This window comes from Cyclopterus lumpus, chromosome 19 (genome assembly GCF_009769545.1).
Source record: "Cyclopterus lumpus isolate fCycLum1 chromosome 19, fCycLum1.pri, whole genome shotgun sequence".
NCBI lineage: Eukaryota > Metazoa > Chordata > Actinopteri > Perciformes > Cyclopteridae > Cyclopterus > Cyclopterus lumpus.
In genome coordinates this window covers 5,571,859-5,591,454 of record NC_046984.1, presented here as the reverse complement: position 1 = coordinate 5,591,454, position 19,596 = coordinate 5,571,859, and the positions used below count along the sequence as shown (strand labels likewise).

Here is a 19,596-nt window from a genome sequence, read left to right as displayed (position 1 = left end):
GGGGATAATTTCTAAATCACATGAGGTCCCATGGTAATGCTAGTCCCGTGCAAATAGGGTTTTTGGCTAAATGAAACTCCTTCCCCTTATGTAAGCCTCATTAAGGCTTTTGGGAAAATGACTTGATTTGACGCATCGTACCTCATCCTTCTGGTCTTATCATCACTGTAAAGGGATTCAGGGAAATAGAAGTCCCATTTCTCCTTTGTCTGTTACAAGTAACATTCTTCCCTCATTGTCCATAACCAAAATTCTTGGCCTTGAACTACGCAGAACATCGGGCCCTGGCCTAACCGCCACTGCAGGGAGACTGAGCCTCTTTCCTTTTGGCCGTTTGATCCTTTGCACAGATGGTTTTCCTCAGCAAAAGGTGCCGAGTGAGAGCTGAAAAACCAGGTTTTCTGGCATCAAAAGAACCTGAGAATACTGACCGCTCTCTCTCTGTCCTCTCTGTCCTGCCAAGAACAGATCAGGCTAGCGGGAGAATGAGCACACCAAAGGGCTCTGACTGAAGGTAGGCCTACGGATAACTGTGGATGCTCAAATAAAATGAAGGGCAGTAAATATAGCGCAGTACGGAGGGAGTCATTGCGGACAAAGCCCATGCGTGAGGTCAAATATGTCCACAGCACCTTCTCACTCTGTACGACTCCTATAGTAGTGAGCTAACGTTAGTTCTTATCAGTTGGTTCGATTATGCCACAGTTGAACCAGGTTTTAACTATTTAGTAGCCTCTGCATAAGAAATAACCACCTCTGCTTTGGTTTGATGCAACCCATTTAAATGAGTAATAATAAGTCTCCATTTAGAAGTCATGACTATGCTAAATTTGAACTTGCAAACGCGCTAGCCGGTGCAACCGGCTCCATGCCTCTTCAACAGTCCCACGCCAGCACTCCTTTATCTCCGCTGGGAAATATAGAAAAACTCGCTAGCGTAACACATTAGCAAAAGAAAATATTAAATACCACAGGAATACGTTGTGATGAATAGATGAGCGCATTCAACTGAGGATTTTTGGAGATTTGCAACAGAGATTTATAATTCATGAATGTGATAAACGTGTCCCCAGACAAAGGTTTGTTGGCGGATTGGCAGAGCGACATGCCCAATCAACGATGTTAGCTAATTGCTAGGTACTCAGATGTAAAACTGTGTAACCAAGTGTATGGAAGGGTGTTTCCTGAGAAAGCACACCAGCATGAGACATATTATTGTCATTTTTCCCAGGAAAGGTGGATCCTGTGAATACCTTAAAGTTCCTCCGGGTCAAAATGAGTATTTATTTCAAAGAGAACGGGAGAGCTGTAAATCTCATCTAATGAAGCAATCACTGAACCTCTGGCATCAGACGCCTTATCAGCCCCAGGCAGACGTAAAAACATGCCAAATTCACCTTAATAAATACTGTATCCCGCTCTGCTGAGCTTTGACACATGAAGTATCGGATTTCTGTCGTCAAAGTGAGTAAATCTTTCACGTTCCTTTCCAGCTCGCAAAGTGAGACAACCGCAGGCCAGCTCCAGCTCCGGGGCTCCACGGTCATCTCGTCAGGTTGTGTTTTGCTTTCCCGAAGTGGGGGAGATGTATGATGAGGACTTCCGTTGAAAGAGCTGTTGAATTTCTCCCTGGTGTGTTAGGCGGCTTTCCCCTGGGGCGACCTCCCACACTGAACAGTGTTGACACATCAGGGGCTAGCTGTAGCACTCTCCCATTTCCTTTGATTTTTCTCCATTCCCCGAAGAGTGTGAGCGTGCGCACACCCACTTACCCCTTCAGTCTATTTATCTATTCGATGCATTGAGCTCGCTTTGGACTCCTTTTCGCTGACGTCCCCTCAATTACCTTTTCAGTCTACTTTGTCGTCGTGTCTCGCCCAGAAAGGTGGAATTATTTGGCTGACTGCGCAATTAAAATGCGCAATTACTATTGTTTTCATTTTTTTTTTTTTAAATCAACCATCTCGGTCAGGATATAATTATAATTAGAACATCCTTTCCCACTTGCCAGTAATAAGTCACATTTGATGATTTCCCCTTCACGTCTCAAACCTTTTTCCAAGCCCGGAGTTTGTGCCTGCTGGATGCTTGGCGTCGCAGCCATGGCGATGGATTTGAGGCCCTTCTCAAAAACAACACGGCTTACCTTTAATCGTGACAGCCCACTTTACACATTATCACAATCAATTTAATTGGGGAAATTGCCGAGCGAGAGGTGACATCAAAAGACGGAGGCGAAACGGCAATTACCCAGCAGCCACTGCTGCCCCTGGACAGATCTGTGGCTGCAGTGGAAAATGTGAATCGTTCGCAATGCCTTGTAATGCGAAGAGAGAGAGAGGTCTTTGAGGCCTGCTTAACTGCATCACTGTGCCCATTTGTCTGGGTGGTGTTTTTTTTTTACTTTGGGGGTCACGGAGCCATGTGACTCAGGAGCGGAGACGCGTATCCGTGTCCGTGCGTTGGAGACGCAGTATGAAACAATGGGCGACGTTGGCGGTTTTTAGAGCCAGATTCTCACGTCACATTCTCCTCGCTGACATCAAGGTGAGGACGAGGTCACACCAGACCTCGTTGGAGTTCCAGTTACTGTATAATGCTGTTCTTTGTAACTTGCGTACAATGCACAGTACCGTGTACCACAGCATGTGGGTGGGACATGTCACACCCAGAGCGTGTGCTCAAAGTTCCGTACCGAACCAAAACGGGGAAGTTTTGCTGGTCGTAAAAAAACAAAAAAAACAATGAGCAGAAAAAAAGGTTCACCGATGAGTGGAGTGGAACTGTGGAGTTTGGCGGTGCGGCAGTATAGAACAGGCAATAAAAGGCGCTTCGAGTCACCACAAATTGTCCGGCGGTTTGCTGCAGCACAATGCGAGATTATCTGTGGACAGACACCGAGGTGCACGGTCACACGCGCGGCTGATCAACAAAAGTCAACCAGCAAATGGGTGGTGCTCTCCTCTTTAAAAAAAAAAAAAAGAAAAAAACTAAACATGCTTTTCGTTACAATATAACACAACACTTGGCATAGTTGACGGTGGCTCAGTTCCAGCATATTAATATATGGTAAAGTAGCTGAGAAAAAGTTCATAATACTGTGTTAGCACTTAATGAAATGCTCCCTGGTGTGTGCAGTCACGCACCTACGAGGTTGTAACAACACAATGCGAGGAGGGCAAACAATCCCATTTGCACGGCTTGCATGCTAAATGCACGGTGAAAAGGTTCATCCACACCCTTAGACTCAAACCAGGAACATGTATTAAACATGATGCAGCTCTTGCATACTGAACGCTTGGCTTACTAAACGTCAGCGGCCCGAATACAGATGTTAGGAAGGTATTTTTCACTGTGGATGAGACCAATAACTTTCTCTCACTGTAGACACTCAACATATGGTTGGCGTGATATTTTTTTTTATTTGCACGACTCATCCTCAGCCACCCTTTAAGCACAGCGGGGGAAGGCAGCAGACGAGACCGGTGGAGAAAATCCATCTCCGCCCCATCTTTCACTCATCAGTCGTCACCACGTGCAGTGACCTAAGCAAAGGCCGCAGAGGTCAAGACCGCGCTGTCCGTCTCCGTTACCTTGTTCATGAATAAACAGAGGCCAGCGTATGGGTGTGCGTGTCCGTCAGGGCGATTACACGCACACACACACACACACACACACACACACACACACACAAGCGCTCACACAGCCTCGTGCCGACTCCACTGGCATAATTAGAAACATTTGGGATCATTTGCAAAGGGAACACGAGCTCTGATGGGATCCAGATGCACTACTGGGTTTCACCGAAATATAGGAACCCTTATTTACGAGAGGCCATTACTGGCTCCTCACCGAGGGAGGTGAGTGTGTGTGTGTGTGTGTGTGTGTGTGTTGGGTCCAGATACTAAATTAGTGTTTGTTGGTGGATCATCGATATTCAGGTCAGACTCAGTTTAATGACTCTTGTTTTTATGGGAAAACGAGGGTTTGTATTCACGGGCGTCATTTCAACACACAGAAAAGTTCATTCCTTTTAATGGTAGAGAAATGTCATCCACAAGTTTGTTATTTCAAGATGCAACATATTTTGTGTGACCTCAACAACAATGTATAACAACTATTATTTTACAGTTGGTTTTAGTTGTCCTCTTCTTCTTCGTTAGTGTCAACAAAATGCCTCCTCTGGATTTCCTATGGAAAAAATGTTTAAAAAAATGACTATTACCTTTGTCTCCAAGAAATGCAGTTAACTGCGTGTACTATTTTGGCATCAAAGTTTTTCTTTCGTGGCTCTACTAACTTTTTAAAAAATCTTAAGCATTAATGTTGAAGCATTCTAATAAACAAACATTTTAGACGTGCACTCAACACGGTGGTAAACAAATCAAACGCTATTCTTCTTTAAAAAGTTGAAATGAGTTTACAATGAATTCAATGTTATATAATGCACTGGTGGTTGCCGTTTGCCACACACACTTTTAGCACTCTGCTGCCACCTTGTGGCTGAGAGATGAACTGGGAGTAACAGACGATGGTTGCTTTACAGCAGCAGTTTAAATGAAAGTATGGATCTGAATTGTTCCATACTATAAGTAAAAAAAAATGCTTATGTTTGGATACAACTGACAACTCAAATTTAGAAAATGAACAGACAGATAGACACCAGGCAAAGTACTCCACACCTCCTCTGTGGTAGTTCCAACTACAGTAGGTAGGAAACATTTTTTCGCTGGCAATAGACATGAACACATCTTTTTCGACTATACCTTGAATAGGGAAGGTAGCACCATAGTAGCACTTTAGTAGCACTTAAGTAGCACTTAAATGTCTCTTACTGATAGCACTTTGTAGTTTAACTTCATTGAAGAAATTGTACTTTCTTGATTCTTGTTGTTCTGAGTTTGGACCCATGGTTTAATGCATGTAAGTCGCTTTGGATAAAAGCGTCAGCTAAATGACATGTAATGTAATGTAATGAACGTATTTAACATGTTTAATAATGCCCTTAGGCTCCCTAATTATCCAGTTACTCACATTTTGATTTCACTGTTGCCTCCACAAATCCATCCACATTCAGCCGCCAACCTCTCCGCTCTCCTGCCACGTCACTGTGTCTTCGGCGTGCCTAGTAAACAGAAACAGAAACCTCACGGTTGGTTAGAAGCTTAAAGACAAAGCGAGCAGCAAGCTCGGATTCAGACCCGACATGTTGCGGTGAAGCACCGTGTGTCCTGTTCCGTCTCTCCAGTCATCAAGAGGCTTGACAACACGTTGCGTCACGCGGCGGAACGCCACTGACCTTTCAGCAGAGTCGGAGTCCATCGAGAGGATCGGTTTGATGGACCGATCCAAACACACATAGAGTTCAGTCTTTCCTCCGTCTCCATCACCACTTCCTGACTGAACAGGAAGCACAGCGTTGCTTCTGAGCATCCCTTGATGCTGGTGCTGTGTGACACTGTGACATCACTCATGTGCCAGTGAACTGCTCAATGGAAGGAAGGATCCCTACAGAAAACAGACAAATGGGAGAGGAAATGATGTGGGTGTTAGCCAGTAGTTCAATTACTGCGCAGCTACCATGCACAGTAGAGTGAAGTGTGAGGGGGGCCTCCTTGCCCTTCCTCAAAGAGAAACAAAAAATTAGCACAAAGAGACACAAAGAGACTAAAAGGAGACCAAATAATAAGAGCAAAACCACCACATGACTCAGAGAGACACACAACACTACAAACAGAAGCAAATTAACCACTAAGAGACACACAATGACTAAAAAGAGGCACAAAGCAACTACAAAGAGACACAGAATGAGCACAAAGAGACACAAAACAACTTAAGAGACTCACAAGGACTAAGAAAAGGAGCAAAGCAACCATAAAGAGACACATAATGAACACAAAGAGACACAAAACAACTTAAGAGACTCACACGGACGAAGAAAAGGAGCAAAGCAACCACAAAGAGACACAAAACAACTTAAGAGACTCACAAGGACTAAGAAAAGGAGCAAAGCAACCATAAAGAGACACAAAATGAACACAAAGAGACACAAAACAACTAAAGAGACTCACAAGGACTAAGAAAAGGAGCAAAGCAACCATAAAGAGACACAAAATGAACACAAAGAGACACAAAACAACTAAAGAGACTCACAAGGACTAAGAAAAGGAGCAAAGCAACCACAAAGAGACACAAAGCAACTAAAGATACATAAAATAACAACAAAAAAGAGGCTGAACAAATCCTACTCCTATGTATGTCATATGGTGGGACTTTGTGTGTGTGTGTGTGTGTGCGTGCGTGCGTGTGCGTGTGTGTACCTGGAGCAGGTCGACTGAGAGTAAGTCGGACCTCAAGCGTTGAAGTCTTGAACAGCTTTAGCACCCTCTACAGACACAAGAGAGACGTTTTAACAGCAACACCGCTCTTTGAAAATGCTCCATAACAAGTTCAAGTCCTGCATTAAAACCTTTATTAAGTACAAGTGTGTAAGTATTATTAGCACAATGTAATCTAAATGATTAAAAGTAAAAGAAGGCATTGTGTCTCTGAATTAATAATAATTTTATTGTTGTAGATGTTTACGGTTGTGTTAATATTCATTACTTTATATACTGTTGGGTAGTTTAAGCTGCAGCAATGCATCTTGGTCTATAAGATAATCCTAACATTACATATCTCTAAAAAGGTCTTCTGACATTTTATGACCTCAGAAAGACTGCCCTTTTTTCAGCTTTGTGACTATTTTTAAATAGTTTGTATAGCTTGAGAAGTAGGAGAATGTTCTCCAAACATAAAGGAACCCTTCCTCCTTCAGTTTATTAGGAAAAATTCATAATTAAAAAATCCCAAAATCTGGAGATACATGGTTTTCACTGGAAAAGAGAGGAATCAAAACTTCCAATCTGAAACTAAAGGAGTACAAATGAAGTAAAACAGTATTTGCCTTTGAGATGTAGAAGTACACAGTTGAATAAAATGGAAATACTCAATGTGTCAAACTGATAAATCCTCATGCAAATAACACCAAGTAAATGAAAGAAAAGTCCACTTAACGTAAAACCAAATCAAGGATTACTAATGAGACGAATAAAAACATCTGAATAGACTAAATGTCCAATGTGCACATACTGAGTAGGGCAGCTCCTTGAGTGACTGGCCATTGATTGCCAACAGGACGTCTCCCTCCTGGATCCTGCCGCTCTGCTGGGCGGGCTGGCCGGGGTAAAGCTGCTTTATCCGGACCAGGCTGCCAAAGTCCTGAGTGGGCGGATCCAGCTCACACATTAGGAAGCTGAAGCCCAAGCTGTTGGCGATCTTAGTCAGCGTCACTTCTCGGGTGTTGTCTGAGGGTTCGGGAGGACAGAGGCAGTAATAGGATAACGAGGATGGCAAACACAGTACAGGTGTGTAGAGGTCAGGGGTTAAAGGGGATAGGAAAGAGGAGGTGGAAGGGATCGAGGGATGGAGGGAGGAAAAAGATAAAAAAGCTGATGAGAAGTATATTTGAATCAATTCTGCTGCGATTTAAACTTTAATTGAAAACTACAATGCAACAATAACAGCAGAATTGATATTCGGTGTCAAGTCTCGGCCCTCGTCACGCCCCGCTGGTCAACTACAGAACAGATTATCTTCATCGCAGGATGAGTATTATCGAGAAATTAAAAATAAAGTCACATTCAAGATAAATACACCTTTACTCGCAAATCCTCTTTATCCCTTCGTAGACATGATGAAAGGCAACAGTATACATTCAATTGTATTCATTGTTTATGATAAATAGAATGAGAGGAGGCAAGTGGAATGACAGATGTAGGAGGACAGGCCGAAGGATAAGGGGGGATAAGGAGGGGAAGGTCAAAGTCAGTAAGGAAGATCAGGATGAAGAGAAGAAAGTGTGTCAAGGTTCACTTTGAAGCAGCCGTGGTCGGCTATTAAAGCACAACACAGCTTAGAGTCAACCGGCTCTCTGGCGCAGGTTGTTCCTCAGTAGTGTAAGGTTCCTAAGACCTGCATATCGATCTATTGGCAAAACTGTATTCATAATGGGAAATTGGCAAGAGCTCAAATGCTCTCAGCAAATATTTCTGAGCACCTCCCAGAAAGAGATCGTGGGCTTTCTTAGTTTGCTAGGGCACTTATTGTGCACTTAAGTTCAGGGTCCATTGGGCTAAACGGAGTTCCCCTACCATCAGTGACGAAGCTGTAGTCCCGGGGCCGGTCAGAGGTCACGTTTGGAGCAGCGCTGATGGATGAGCAGCTGTTGATCCTCAGCGGGCTGGAAGCTCGGCTGATGCTCTGATTGGATACACTGCTGAGGGTTTCTGTGCCAACAGAACCCCTGGGTAGGTTTACCAACACCCTCTCCACAACCAAGGTTACCAGCTGGACAAGAGGAGAGGGGAAACGTGAGAATCACTAGCAACAGCTTTGTGCTCCGGTCTCAGGATCCGATTCTAAAAAAACAAGTTGTGCAAACGCACTCATAAAGTTTGTCAGTTTGTATCCACGTGGCAAAGTACAAAATGTATTTGATGCCAATATGACGATTGTGAGGGGTGACAGTCAGCTGAGCCAAAGGTCTTGTGAGGAGGGTTAAAGCCCAGGCTCACAATGACAACGCTATGATTAGCAGGTATAATGTTAGCATGCTAATTTGCACACAACTCAGAGCTGAAACCAAAAGTTTTGGACAATTTACCATTTTGACCTGATGAAAAAAGGAAACTGAAGGGTTCGCCATTGTGATTACAATTCATCCTGTTGGGACGTGAATGCACGTATGCCAACTTTTGTGACAATGCATCCGGGCGTCGTTGAGTCATTTCACTCAAAACCATAAATATCAATAGTCGTGGTGACGCTAGAGGGAAAAGTCAGGTCGTCGTCAAAGTCATAAGCATTCGTCCTCTCGGAGCCGTAAATCTGCGTCTAAATTTTCCGTGCCAATCCATCTTGTAGATAACGATCATCATCATCAGTTTATATATATAGATAACCATCGATTCTCCCACTGACGTCACACAACGTCAGTCACACGTTGTCCGTTACCTCCCCAGTTTTACTCAGACGCTCCACAGCCTGCCGGTAGGTGAAGCGCTGGAAGCTAATCCCATCCACCTCCAACAGCCTGTCCCCTGTAACAGAGAAGGTTTGAGGCCAATAAAGAAACAGATTCATGATTGTTCTCCTCTTTCTCCCAATTATTGATTATTAAATGCCAACATGGTCACACCTAATTTCCCATTCTTAATGAGTGATGAATTTCCGTGACACGGTGTTGTTTGCACTCTGGAAGCTGTTATGGCTCGGGGGGAGATGCTTAAAAATAAATCTAATGTGTTACATTTAATTATTTACTGTATGTAAAAAGATTATTAAAATATCATTACATAATTGGTACCCTACTTTGTTTTTCTCCCTCTTTTCCTATTTATCTGAATATATAATATGCTACTCATTATTGGATGCATTATCTAAACAACACCCAATAATGCTGTGCTCAAGATGCTCAGGGCTTTCTCACTATCAAATTCAGAAAGAGTCAAAGGAATCAATAGGTGGGTAAGCTTCACATGACTGTAAACAACATAAATATAGTATTAATAAAGCACTTTGATAAGATTGCTCTCCATCATGTTGTACCTGAACGTACTCGGCCGTCTCTCTCGGCAGCGCCTCCCGGAACAAGGCTTCGTATGTAGATTCCTCCATTAGGAAGGATCGTGTCGACACCACCCTGAAGGATTCACCATGACACTTTGAATCAGAACATATCTGTGCTACACTGATGTCTGGTGCTGGGGAGGGTGAAGTAACCTGGACCAACCTCTCTCCCTCTGTAATCTTGTCAGATGGTAATCAGATTGAGCAGATTTGTGACCCACTGCTGTAAATGAGTTGCTGCACTTATTACACTCCCTGACTGCTCATTTTCTCACATTTTCTTTTACATCAAAGAAATAAGGTTGTTCTGTCTTCTGGCTAGCACTATTTTACATGTTTTCGATGTCAGTGATATTACATGTCGGAGATGTTTCATACACTTACAGAGATGCTGATGCCCAGACTTCCTGATATCTTTCTGAGCTCCACAGTGATCTCCTCCGGCCTCATACAGTTCAGGGGGACGGACAGAGAGCAGCTGTCCTAAAAACCAACACGGATAGAAGCGACACTCACTTCGGTCCTGTATCTCTGTATGCACACTGACCCATGCGACCATATGGATTATTGGCAGATATTAACAGTCACAAGTACAACTAAATAAAGAAAAAGACTTAAACTTACTGTCCGAAGTACAGCAAGTTAAATTGTGGACATTAATTCTGCCTATATGGGGTCTAATAGGTTATAGATTACTCAATGACCCTTTTCAGGATAAATACTTATACTTATATAAATAAAGACACTGCCACAAAAGCAAACTGTCCCCATGATTCTACCTGTGCACCGAGGACTCGTGCTTCTCGGGGGACGTGAAGCCTGTTGCAGGTCTTCGGCGTCATGGTGACCGAAACAATCTCCTCCAAGCTGTCATCCCGTGATCGGACGTCCGTCATTATTGTGGTCTGAGACTCGTAATGCCGCAGCACAGGAGAGCGCACGTTGTTGGGGCTGAGGGCCACTGTGGAGAGAAACAACAGTCAGTTAATGTTACACCTCAAAATACTAACGCTTTTGAAATATGGTGAGAGATGCTAACTATTCTTCTCATTTTCTTTCGTCTGAAGTTGGAAATATGCTTATTCGCTCTCATAATGTTGATTTTGTAAAGTACACAGCGGATAGGTGTGTGTGTGTGTGTGTGTGTGTGTGTGTTTGTGTCCAAAGCAATTTGACCATCCAACATCCAACAAGCACCTCTGAGGGAGTACACTGTCCCTTTAAGAAGTCCAGTAGCCAGTAAGCATAGCTTAGCAATAAGACTAAACAGCTAGTGGCCCCTATTTTGTGTGCAGCTTTAATATATTAATATAATATATTGAACATATTTAATATAAAGATTCTGTGATTTGTCTCATCTAACGCTCGGCAAGAATGTCAATAAGCGTATTTTAAATTTATTTTAACCACTATATTGATTGTGATATAAGTGAAAACATTGTGATATATATGTTTTAGCATTTCAAATGTAAAGAGATGGAGAAAACATTTTCATAACACTAATGAACATGATGTCTGTAACGACAGATGGCTCTGAAGCTTTAACTGTGCAGTATGATGAGAGGTGGAGGACGGCTTCTTGTGAGCAGGATAAGTCAACAAAAACAGACAAACAAGTCTTAAAACACACTAAAAATGTTCTCCATATTATTGCATATAACAATAGAGGGCAACGCAATACACCCAGGGAGGCATGCTAAAAACAACAAGACAAGGCAGAGAAAGGAAATCCTTCTTACTTTCACATCATGAGAATAGGCTAATTACTAAATCACCACAGTATGATCACACACACACACACACAACAGTAACCACACACGGAGCACCTTTTGGCTGTGAGATTATGAGCTGCACCTCCTCGGGGCTGTTCTGCATGACCTCTGCTGCCTTGCTGAAGGTGACGCCCTCCAGGCTGATGTGGTTCAGAGAGATCAGACGACCACCTGCGGGCAAAGGTCACAGTGAACTGGTGCCCGGTGTCCAGTATCAGTGGAGTCTGAAGACCTCCCCGCCACCTCTGAACCCACGTGTGACCCCCAAGGCCCTGTGACCTTATCAAACAGACACCTCCCATTCCCTCCCTGTCCTCCTTTGCACTTCCCCGCAACACATATTCTCCGCATTCATTTCCTTAAAAACACGATGCTGGATGAACTCAAAAGGAAAAAAAAATAATAATTGAACACACGTGAGGGGGTACTGCACCAAAATGAAGCAGCCACCATTTGAATTAGAAACGATATGGGAAAATCAGGAGGATACATTTGATTTCTAAATTGGATAAAGCAGAGAGCTCTGGAACCTCGGTAAGACCTTGAAGACAGCGTTGCTGAGAAAGTAGAAATATCCACATGGTCCTCTACCTTGTCGGATGCGTCCGTCCTTATCAGCGGGTCCACCAGGCACAATGGAAGCAACAAAGATGCCCAAGTCATAGTGGCCCACGGTGTCTTCTCCCACTATCACAACACCTGTGTGAGCACAAACCACGTATGTGTTGAGAGAAGACCAACATGCATGCCGTGTCCCCCCCCCCCCCCTTCTCCATACCCTTGTAGAAGAGAGCGTGCAGGGGGCAGAGGGGTAGTTTAGTTGAATAGGTTTAGTCTAGTCTGCCTGACTCATTGAAATATCCGGGGGCCGAACTGTGTATCGATAAATCCACGGCGCTGTCCGTGGTGCTGAAGAAGCGGACGGCTTTTGGGTCGTTCACGAAGTAGTGAACTAAACAAAAACTGTTAGGAATAAACAATTCACCGCCTGGTTGTAGTGGTGGAGCAGTGCATTTCTATAACATCAAAATCAGAACAAACTCTCTGAGGGGAAGGGGGGGTCATATCAATCTGCTGAGCTCACCCAGGCCGAGCTTTGGGTCTTTCTTTAAGTTAACGCATATGACTTCTCTCTCTGGCGATGACTCCAGTTTTGTTGAGCTTTCTGTAAGACACAAAAGCAGAACGGCACGTTAAAAGAAGGAGCGGCAGAGACGTTGTTGATCGTGCGGCTCGTTTGTAGGCCAGGTCCGGCAGAGACAACCAGCCAGTGTGATGACAGTGTGATGGACCTTTGGCCGCCGGGGAGCCAGAAGGGGCTTCGGATCCGCTCCTCTGAGAACAGGCTGGGGAACGTATACCGGTGCTGCTGCGCTGACTGCTGGAGCCGGTACTGCAGACGAAAAGCAGGAAAAACAATGCGACAATAGGGATAATGAGCCATTACGCAATTCTGTCTTCTGAGAACAGGAAGTGCATCTTTTTTTCTTCTTTTTTTTAATGTTTGGAATAGGCAGAAGAAGAACTGAAAGCTACCTCTGCTCATTGATGAGCTGCTGTTTGAGGCGCGCCTCGATCCTGGCTGTGACGTCATCGCACAGCTTGTTCAGGGACCCGTCCTGAGGCGTGGTTAGTCCGCTGTCGTCCTGCCGCGTCTCGGAACAGGAGAAGGTCTTGAGCCGGCTGCTCTGAGCGCGGCACACTGCAGCGTACTGCACCATGTTCTCCTCTGGAGGTAACGGAAAAGAAACAAGGAAGAGTTAGTCAGTCCTTCCAAATTATGTCTTCTGGGGGCCGCGGCTGGGTCTACAACTCAAAAAGATGGCTTTGGTAATGGTCATGGTGCAACAACTGACCTGAGACCAGGTTGTGGCTGAGCTGACGGGAGCTCATCTCATTGTTGAACTTGTGTTGGGCGGAGCAGAGGTTACACAGATATTTGGCTATCTTCGATCTCTCTGCGATAAAGATGTGCTTCTTTTTGCTGACACGGCTCTCTACCACAAATTTCCGCCTCTGCAGGAACACGGAGGCAAGGTTTTTTAAGGGAATACCACGCAAAGCCAAAATGACGAATGTCACTGCCAGCCAGCAGCATTTATATTCACAATTGTGTAGAGGAATTAAATCGCCATCCCTCCACTCACATTAGAGGAGATGGTTGCTGCCTCCCTCCAATAGAAAGTCTGACTGGTGGATCGGCAGCCATCTTTAACCTCGAAGACGATGACTCCTTTGGCACAAACTCCCAGCGTGATCGCTCCCTCTAAAGGCTTTTTCTCACGAATCACGCGGTGGAAAAAAACGCCGTATTCAGGCAACTGTTGACACACCTAAAAGGGACAAACAGAGAGGGATGACTGTGCTCCATGTGTTATTACTGGCCGTCATAGTCATTACCGCTAGATGTGAATTTCCTATTTTGCCACCTTGAGGAACTCGAGCTCCGATTCGTCGGCGAGCATCTGAGCGTTGTTGGTGTGAAGTCGTAGCAGCTCGCCCTGGATGTGAGGCAAGGCGCGCTTCTCCATCACGCTCTTGGAGACGTACTGGTCAGGGCGGTAGTAGTTTCTACCGTACACCTAAACACAACCGATCAAAAGCTTTCATTTAGAGACACTCCATCGTTGCCTCTCCAGTAATTATGCCGTGCCATTTATATCTCAATGTTTAAAAATGCTGTTCAGTTTGGGGTGACCTTTTTACAAAATGATTATTTTTATTGGATTAATTTGACATGCTCTAATGTGTGGCGCACAAACCTCCGGTATGCAGTCTCCGCACTCCGTCTGCAGGGCCAGGGCTCCGAGGTGCAGAGCCGTCTCCTCATGGCAGGACAGCCGGTCCTCCAACAGGTCTCTGCGGAGCTGGAGGTAATGCTGGTGGCGGGTCTGCTGGTGCCTGACAGAGAAGGCCGCACACGTTTAAAGGATTCGACTTTTGCACTTTGCACATGTTGCCGCAAGAGAGAGAGAGAGAGAGAGAGAGATAGAGAGTGAGAGAGAGAGAGAGAGAGAGAGAGAGAGAGAGAGAGAGAGAGAGAGAGAGAGAGCAATACTCACAAAAGAGAAATGTCATTGACAAAAAATTTGACCCTGAAAAAAAGGACAAAGGTGGTCGTAGGCACTTTCTTCCAGCTATCTGGGGCAACTTTGGAAATCTTGGTTTCATTGTCCACAAAGAACAACTCATTATCTGACCAGAGAATAGAGAAAAGAACACAGAAAAAAACAATATGAGTTGACAGACATAACACCACAGACAACGGTCTTTTTGGTATGTGCATGTCTTCCCACCGGGATGTAACGTATCAACAAATGACACAACCTAAAGAACCCCAAAATGCTCAGTGTGTTCAGATAAATTGCTATTAAAAAAAACAGAGCACCTCCAGAAAGACTCCCTCTTTACCGTCAATAAAAGCAAGGCCAAAGTAGAAATGCTCCACCAGGTTGAAGTGAGCCACGATCATGTCAAAGACGTCCCCTCCTCTGGTCTTCACCTCACACTTGACCAGGATGCTCTGGCTGTTTGGCATCAACACACTCAGCTCTCTCTGAGTGGATGGAGACTTCCCTTTCTTTGACTACGAAAGGGAGACCATTATTTATTTTTTAAGGACAGAATTAGATTTAAAACAAAAAACTGATGGTTGCCAAATATGTTAAGGGTGAGAAATGATTCCATTTCTATTTTCCAGAACTCACCACGATGGATGCGGGCAGCTCCAAGACGACCAGAGGCTCATCTAACATTCTAATAAACTCCGGACCCATGTCCTGCAACAGAGGAGGAACCATTAAAAGGCAAGGTTTTCGAAGACACATGTGATGAGCTATATGTGTTATTACTATGAATATCATTATAATAACCCCGGCTCACCTTCACTTTCCTGTCACTGAGACTCATCGTGGACTCAAACTGTGCGAGGGATCTGGAGACGGCCTTGCGGCTGCCGTCCATGTACGGACTGCAGGGGCCGCGGTTCAGCTGCTGCCAGCTGCCGTATCGCTCCCTGTGAGCACATCCCGAGGGGATCCTGGGGAAAAAAAAGAGTTTTCCATCCTCAGTGTGATGGGAGCCAAGACCTATCACTCAAACATCACACATTTCTTTTCATTCTCCTCAGGGTTTCTTTTTGTGGTTATTGCTGTTTATCTTTTTAGCAACATGTCAAACTCAACTTGAATTTGGTCGGTTTTGAGGCAACGTTTGTTTATTACTGTGCCTTAGACCTGTTAATGGGTCAATGACAAGGTGCTGTGTGCTCGAAATAAAACAAATGATTGTATTATAATAACGTTATAAGACGTGTAATGCTTCATACCCCAATGGCTCGCATGGATAAGATGCTCCGGAGAATGTTCTAGAAATCTTCCTGTTCAGTGCCCATGATGAGTTACTGAAAGAGCCCCCTGAAAAACAAATCGGTATGCAATACTTATATCGTACTGATATTATGGCTTTCACAGTTGGGATGGAAAATGTCTAAAAACCTTTTTTTTTAATTTTTTTTTTAGTGAGATGAGAAGATTGTTACAACCTGGTTGGTGCCACTCTCCTCATCTTACTCTGCAATAAAAGTGAATATGCATATTTCCTAAAATGCTGAACTATTGCTTTAAAGTGAAATCACATGCAACCGTCCCTTTTTTTTGCCGTTCAACAAGAAAAGGAAACTAAATTGAAAAGGTGCAGGACAAAAGGCGTGTGATATAAGAAGCAGACTTTAGGACAAGTGGTTTCACAGAGCAGCTCTATGAACGCTGCAGCAGACACAAAGAAATGTTGCAGTTTAATTTCAGATGGACTGCGAGTCTGACAGATGGGATCAGTTTCTTACTGTGTAATCTGTCCCTGATCATTTGACTGCGGTCTGTTAGCCGGGATCCATTTTCAGCCATGGACACATGATCAACCTGCAAAGACAACACTGTCCAGGTCAAGGAAACAGGCAATAAAAAATAAAGAAAACATCTCAAAACCAAACACGACCTCCTCCCCGAAGCAGCTGAAACCAACACCACCCACTCATCCACCCACTCACTGAGTTCCTGTAGACGTCTTCTACCAGCTGCCTGACGAGCCGATCGGCCGGAGGCAGCATCAAGGCCTTGTGGTGGAGCTCGCAGGTCTCCAGCACCGTGAGCAGGTCGGTCCTCCGGATCACCATGTCCTCACACATGCTCAGCAGCAAACCCTCCAGCTCCGCACTCAGCTGGACCGGCTGGGAGGAAAACAAGCGATGGCAAAAAATGGCTGATAATGCAAAACTACTAAGAATATGCAAGAAGTAGTTGGAGCAAGAGATAAAAAAAAAAAAAAGGAAAGTACCTGGTTTTGAGGTAGATGATAATCAACACACCAATAAAGAGTCATCCCCAGCGAGTACACAACCATCTGAGGAGAGCGGAGAAAGTGATTCAGATGTTAACACGCTGGACTATAAGGATGCTCCTTTATGTGCAGAGCTCATGCTATTAACTGACGTTTGCTGGCGTTATTAAAGTTAACTTCATACACAATCTTTGGCCAGTTAAAAAGACATGGGGTATTACTCCTCTCCAAGCAAAGTGCTATCCAAGAATACTGTGGACTAATTACAAATAGCAGGTTACATGGACCTGATTTCTTCTTATTTCATGATATCCTGGTGCTCAAACCTTTTAACTTGTGTCCTCCCAAAACAAAGCATTTTTTCAGCAGTGACATTTAAAAAAAAAAGAAAAAAAAAAGGTATCCCATTAATCATCTAATGACCCTCAGATTTATCTTGCGACCCCTCCCCCAGGTTTGGAACCCGCTTGCCCACGTCGTGACATCTTTGCAGCAGATTTTCCTCACAACAAGTGCGAGTTCTTCCCGAACCTTTTCGGCTGCAGTCCTGGAGGAGGCAGCCTGGCCCTGCTGGATCTCAGGAGCTGTGAAGGAGGCCACGTCCTCGTACCGGGCACAGCTCTTGAAGGCCAGGCTCCCATTGGCTGACAGCAGCACAGAGCCTGGGCTCAGCACACTGCACATGTTGCCCGAACCTGAACGGAAAGCGCAACGCAAACTGGTGACATTTAGGAACTCACAGGGGTTCCTCTAGTCTTTCTGCTGCCGCTATTTCGCAGCGTTTCAACCTCAGACTGTTTGGATGCTCTTGAATGCTGCTTGAGAATAGAGCCCTGTGCACTGAAACAGGTGGAATTAGGAGGAAATGGGAACTGATGAGCGGTTACCTTTCTTGGAAATGGCCAGTAAGGCATCAGTGGTGGCGAGCAGCAGACACCAGACCTCATCCTCATCTAGTTTCGAACCCCGGCCCTCCAACACTTCTGCCAGGGTCACAAATGTACCCATCCTGCTGGGGGACACACACACGCACACACACACGCACACACACACACACACACACACACACACACACACGTTTGCAGTTTGAAAGACTATATACTGCTATATTACGTGTGTTTTTTTTCTGTGCTGCACATTAGTTGAATTACTTATCTACATTAAAATAGCAATAGCTTTTTAATATGTAATACCTGTTACCGGATTAACACTGTTGTATACCACAGCACGGCACATTACAGGAGGAGCTGTGTCATTTCTTAACAAACAGGCTGAATGTCCTCACGGGCTGGAATCCCACTGCTAAGTACGTCTGACACAATTAACGTTCAGAGGTCAGAGGTCGGCGTTTGAGATAGACAAGCTTAAGGTTGAGTGGATTTAGATTTGTAAAAATCCAACCGTTTTTGTTTCGCTTTTCACGCTCAGAATACAGCCATCTCTACGGACCACATCTAGTTTTCTTTCTCCCAAAAAAAAAAGCAAACGTGCAGAACGGACAGGAACATGCTCCCTTTTCGTTCGACCGGATTAATGGCGAGAGGATCACAGGAAACAGATTATATTTGTGCTTTATGTGCTTTTTTGTTTGCTCATTTTGTTTGTACCAGTTCCATCTGTTTCCGCTGAGCTCATGGCACAAAACGGGAAGAAGGGCGAACAGATTAACAAATCCCTCTGAAGTATTAGCATTGGTTCTCGGTAACCACAGCAACCTGCGCGTTTTCATTGCTTGTTTCACAATCAGATTAACATCCGGATGTCGCCTCCAGAAGGAGTCTTATTATAACCATCTCATTCCTTCTCATATTAGAGGATACCAGAAAAATGGAAGAATCTTTATTATGTTCCTGTTTAGTTTTTTTCATTGATGACTTTACTGCTTTAATTTCTATGAATTTATTACAAGTTAATTTAACGCCGCTCTGATAATGCACTTTTGATTCACCCAAACAGCCTTGTTGGCAGCCATCAGTAACGGCCTTTTCCACAACAGACAAAAGCACACGTGTTACTAGTAACATTCACGCTGTTTCTGTTCTCGTCCAGGCGGAACATGCAAGTTGTGACGGCGCGACTGTGAGCCAGCGATGACGCACCGGACCCTGAAACCGAAGCAGCTGAATGCAAATGTACCCACCATTCGTTTTGTGATATTACCCCCAGTGCTTTTGCTCCTGTGACATGTCAAAATGTCTTGTGTGAAAAAATTACCACAATTTGAATGTAATCACACGTAATCAAATTAGGGGATTATGCCACTTGTGTGTGTGTGTGTGTGTGTCTGTTATTGACCAGGTTTGAGTGGGGCTTTGTGCTATTTGTTGCCTTCATTTATCCTCTCCCTCTGCACCATTTACTGTGCGAGTAAATGGTGTGATTCGTTGCACAGGAGCGCCCTACGTCTCATTCAAATCTGTACTATTTGTCTACATTATGGAAAGTGTGTTGTTACATTCCTTATATATATCTGTAAGGAATGCTGCGCCTCGTGCCCTCAGCCAGCACTGTGTCTGCAATCACACACTCAGGAACCACAGGTGGTTATACCACTAAACGCTCAGGCTAAAAAACATTACAACTTGACCCGTAACGCAGTGTACCTTATTTCATCCGGTATCTGGGAAGACTCGTCTCAAATTCCTTCAGACATCCGCCACTCTGGACCTAATCCTTCTTCCTCTCATGCATCCCCTGCTGCCATTGCAACCACCGCTCCCTCGTCCCGGTGCTACTGTCTGTCATTGCATCTTGTCACACACACACACACACACACACACACACACACACACACACGGTCATTTCGTCATGGACAGAT

The 19,596-nt window shown here is 44.5% G+C and overlaps 1 protein-coding gene across 1 annotated transcript; it reads right to left on the bottom strand.

Annotated features, from left to right (window-relative positions):
• Positions 1–4,130: 4,130 nt before the first annotated feature.
• On the bottom strand, positions 4,131–19,534 carry frmpd2 (FERM and PDZ domain containing 2). Its single transcript, XM_034558121.1, has 30 exons — positions 19,382–19,534; positions 17,666–17,787; positions 17,310–17,473; positions 16,776–16,841; positions 16,489–16,668; positions 16,285–16,360; positions 15,769–15,856; positions 15,324–15,480; positions 15,149–15,220; positions 14,853–15,027; positions 14,504–14,636; positions 14,204–14,342; positions 13,871–14,023; positions 13,589–13,774; positions 13,298–13,457; positions 12,978–13,170; positions 12,734–12,834; positions 12,526–12,606; positions 12,033–12,140; positions 11,496–11,612; positions 10,449–10,630; positions 10,054–10,152; positions 9,649–9,742; positions 9,055–9,140; positions 8,193–8,388; positions 7,132–7,346; positions 6,321–6,387; positions 5,300–5,508; positions 5,035–5,125; positions 4,131–4,191 (listed from the first exon to the last, which is right to left on the bottom strand). The coding sequence occupies exons 2-28, from the start codon at positions 17,784–17,786 to the stop codon at positions 5,471–5,473; spliced, it is 3,447 nt and encodes a 1,148-aa protein (XP_034414012.1). The 5' UTR covers position 17,787; positions 19,382–19,534; the 3' UTR covers positions 4,131–4,191; positions 5,035–5,125; positions 5,300–5,470.
• Between the last annotated feature and the right edge of the window lie 62 nt (positions 19,535–19,596).

Bases quoted from the DNA above. Each gene is read 5' to 3' on its own strand.
- frmpd2 (XM_034558121.1), bottom strand. From the start codon at position 17,786: ATGGGTACATTTGTGACCCTGGCAGAAGTGTTGGAGGGCCGGGGTTCG. The intron at 13,458-13,588 runs GTGAGTGGAGGG...GTGTTCCTGCAG, and splicing joins CAGCAACCATCTCCTCTAAT to AGGCGGAAATTTGTGGTAGA. The intron at 6,388-7,131 runs GTATGTGCACAT...TTGTGTCTGTAG, and splicing joins TCAAGGAGCTGCCCTACTCA to AGGGTGCTAAAGCTGTTCAA.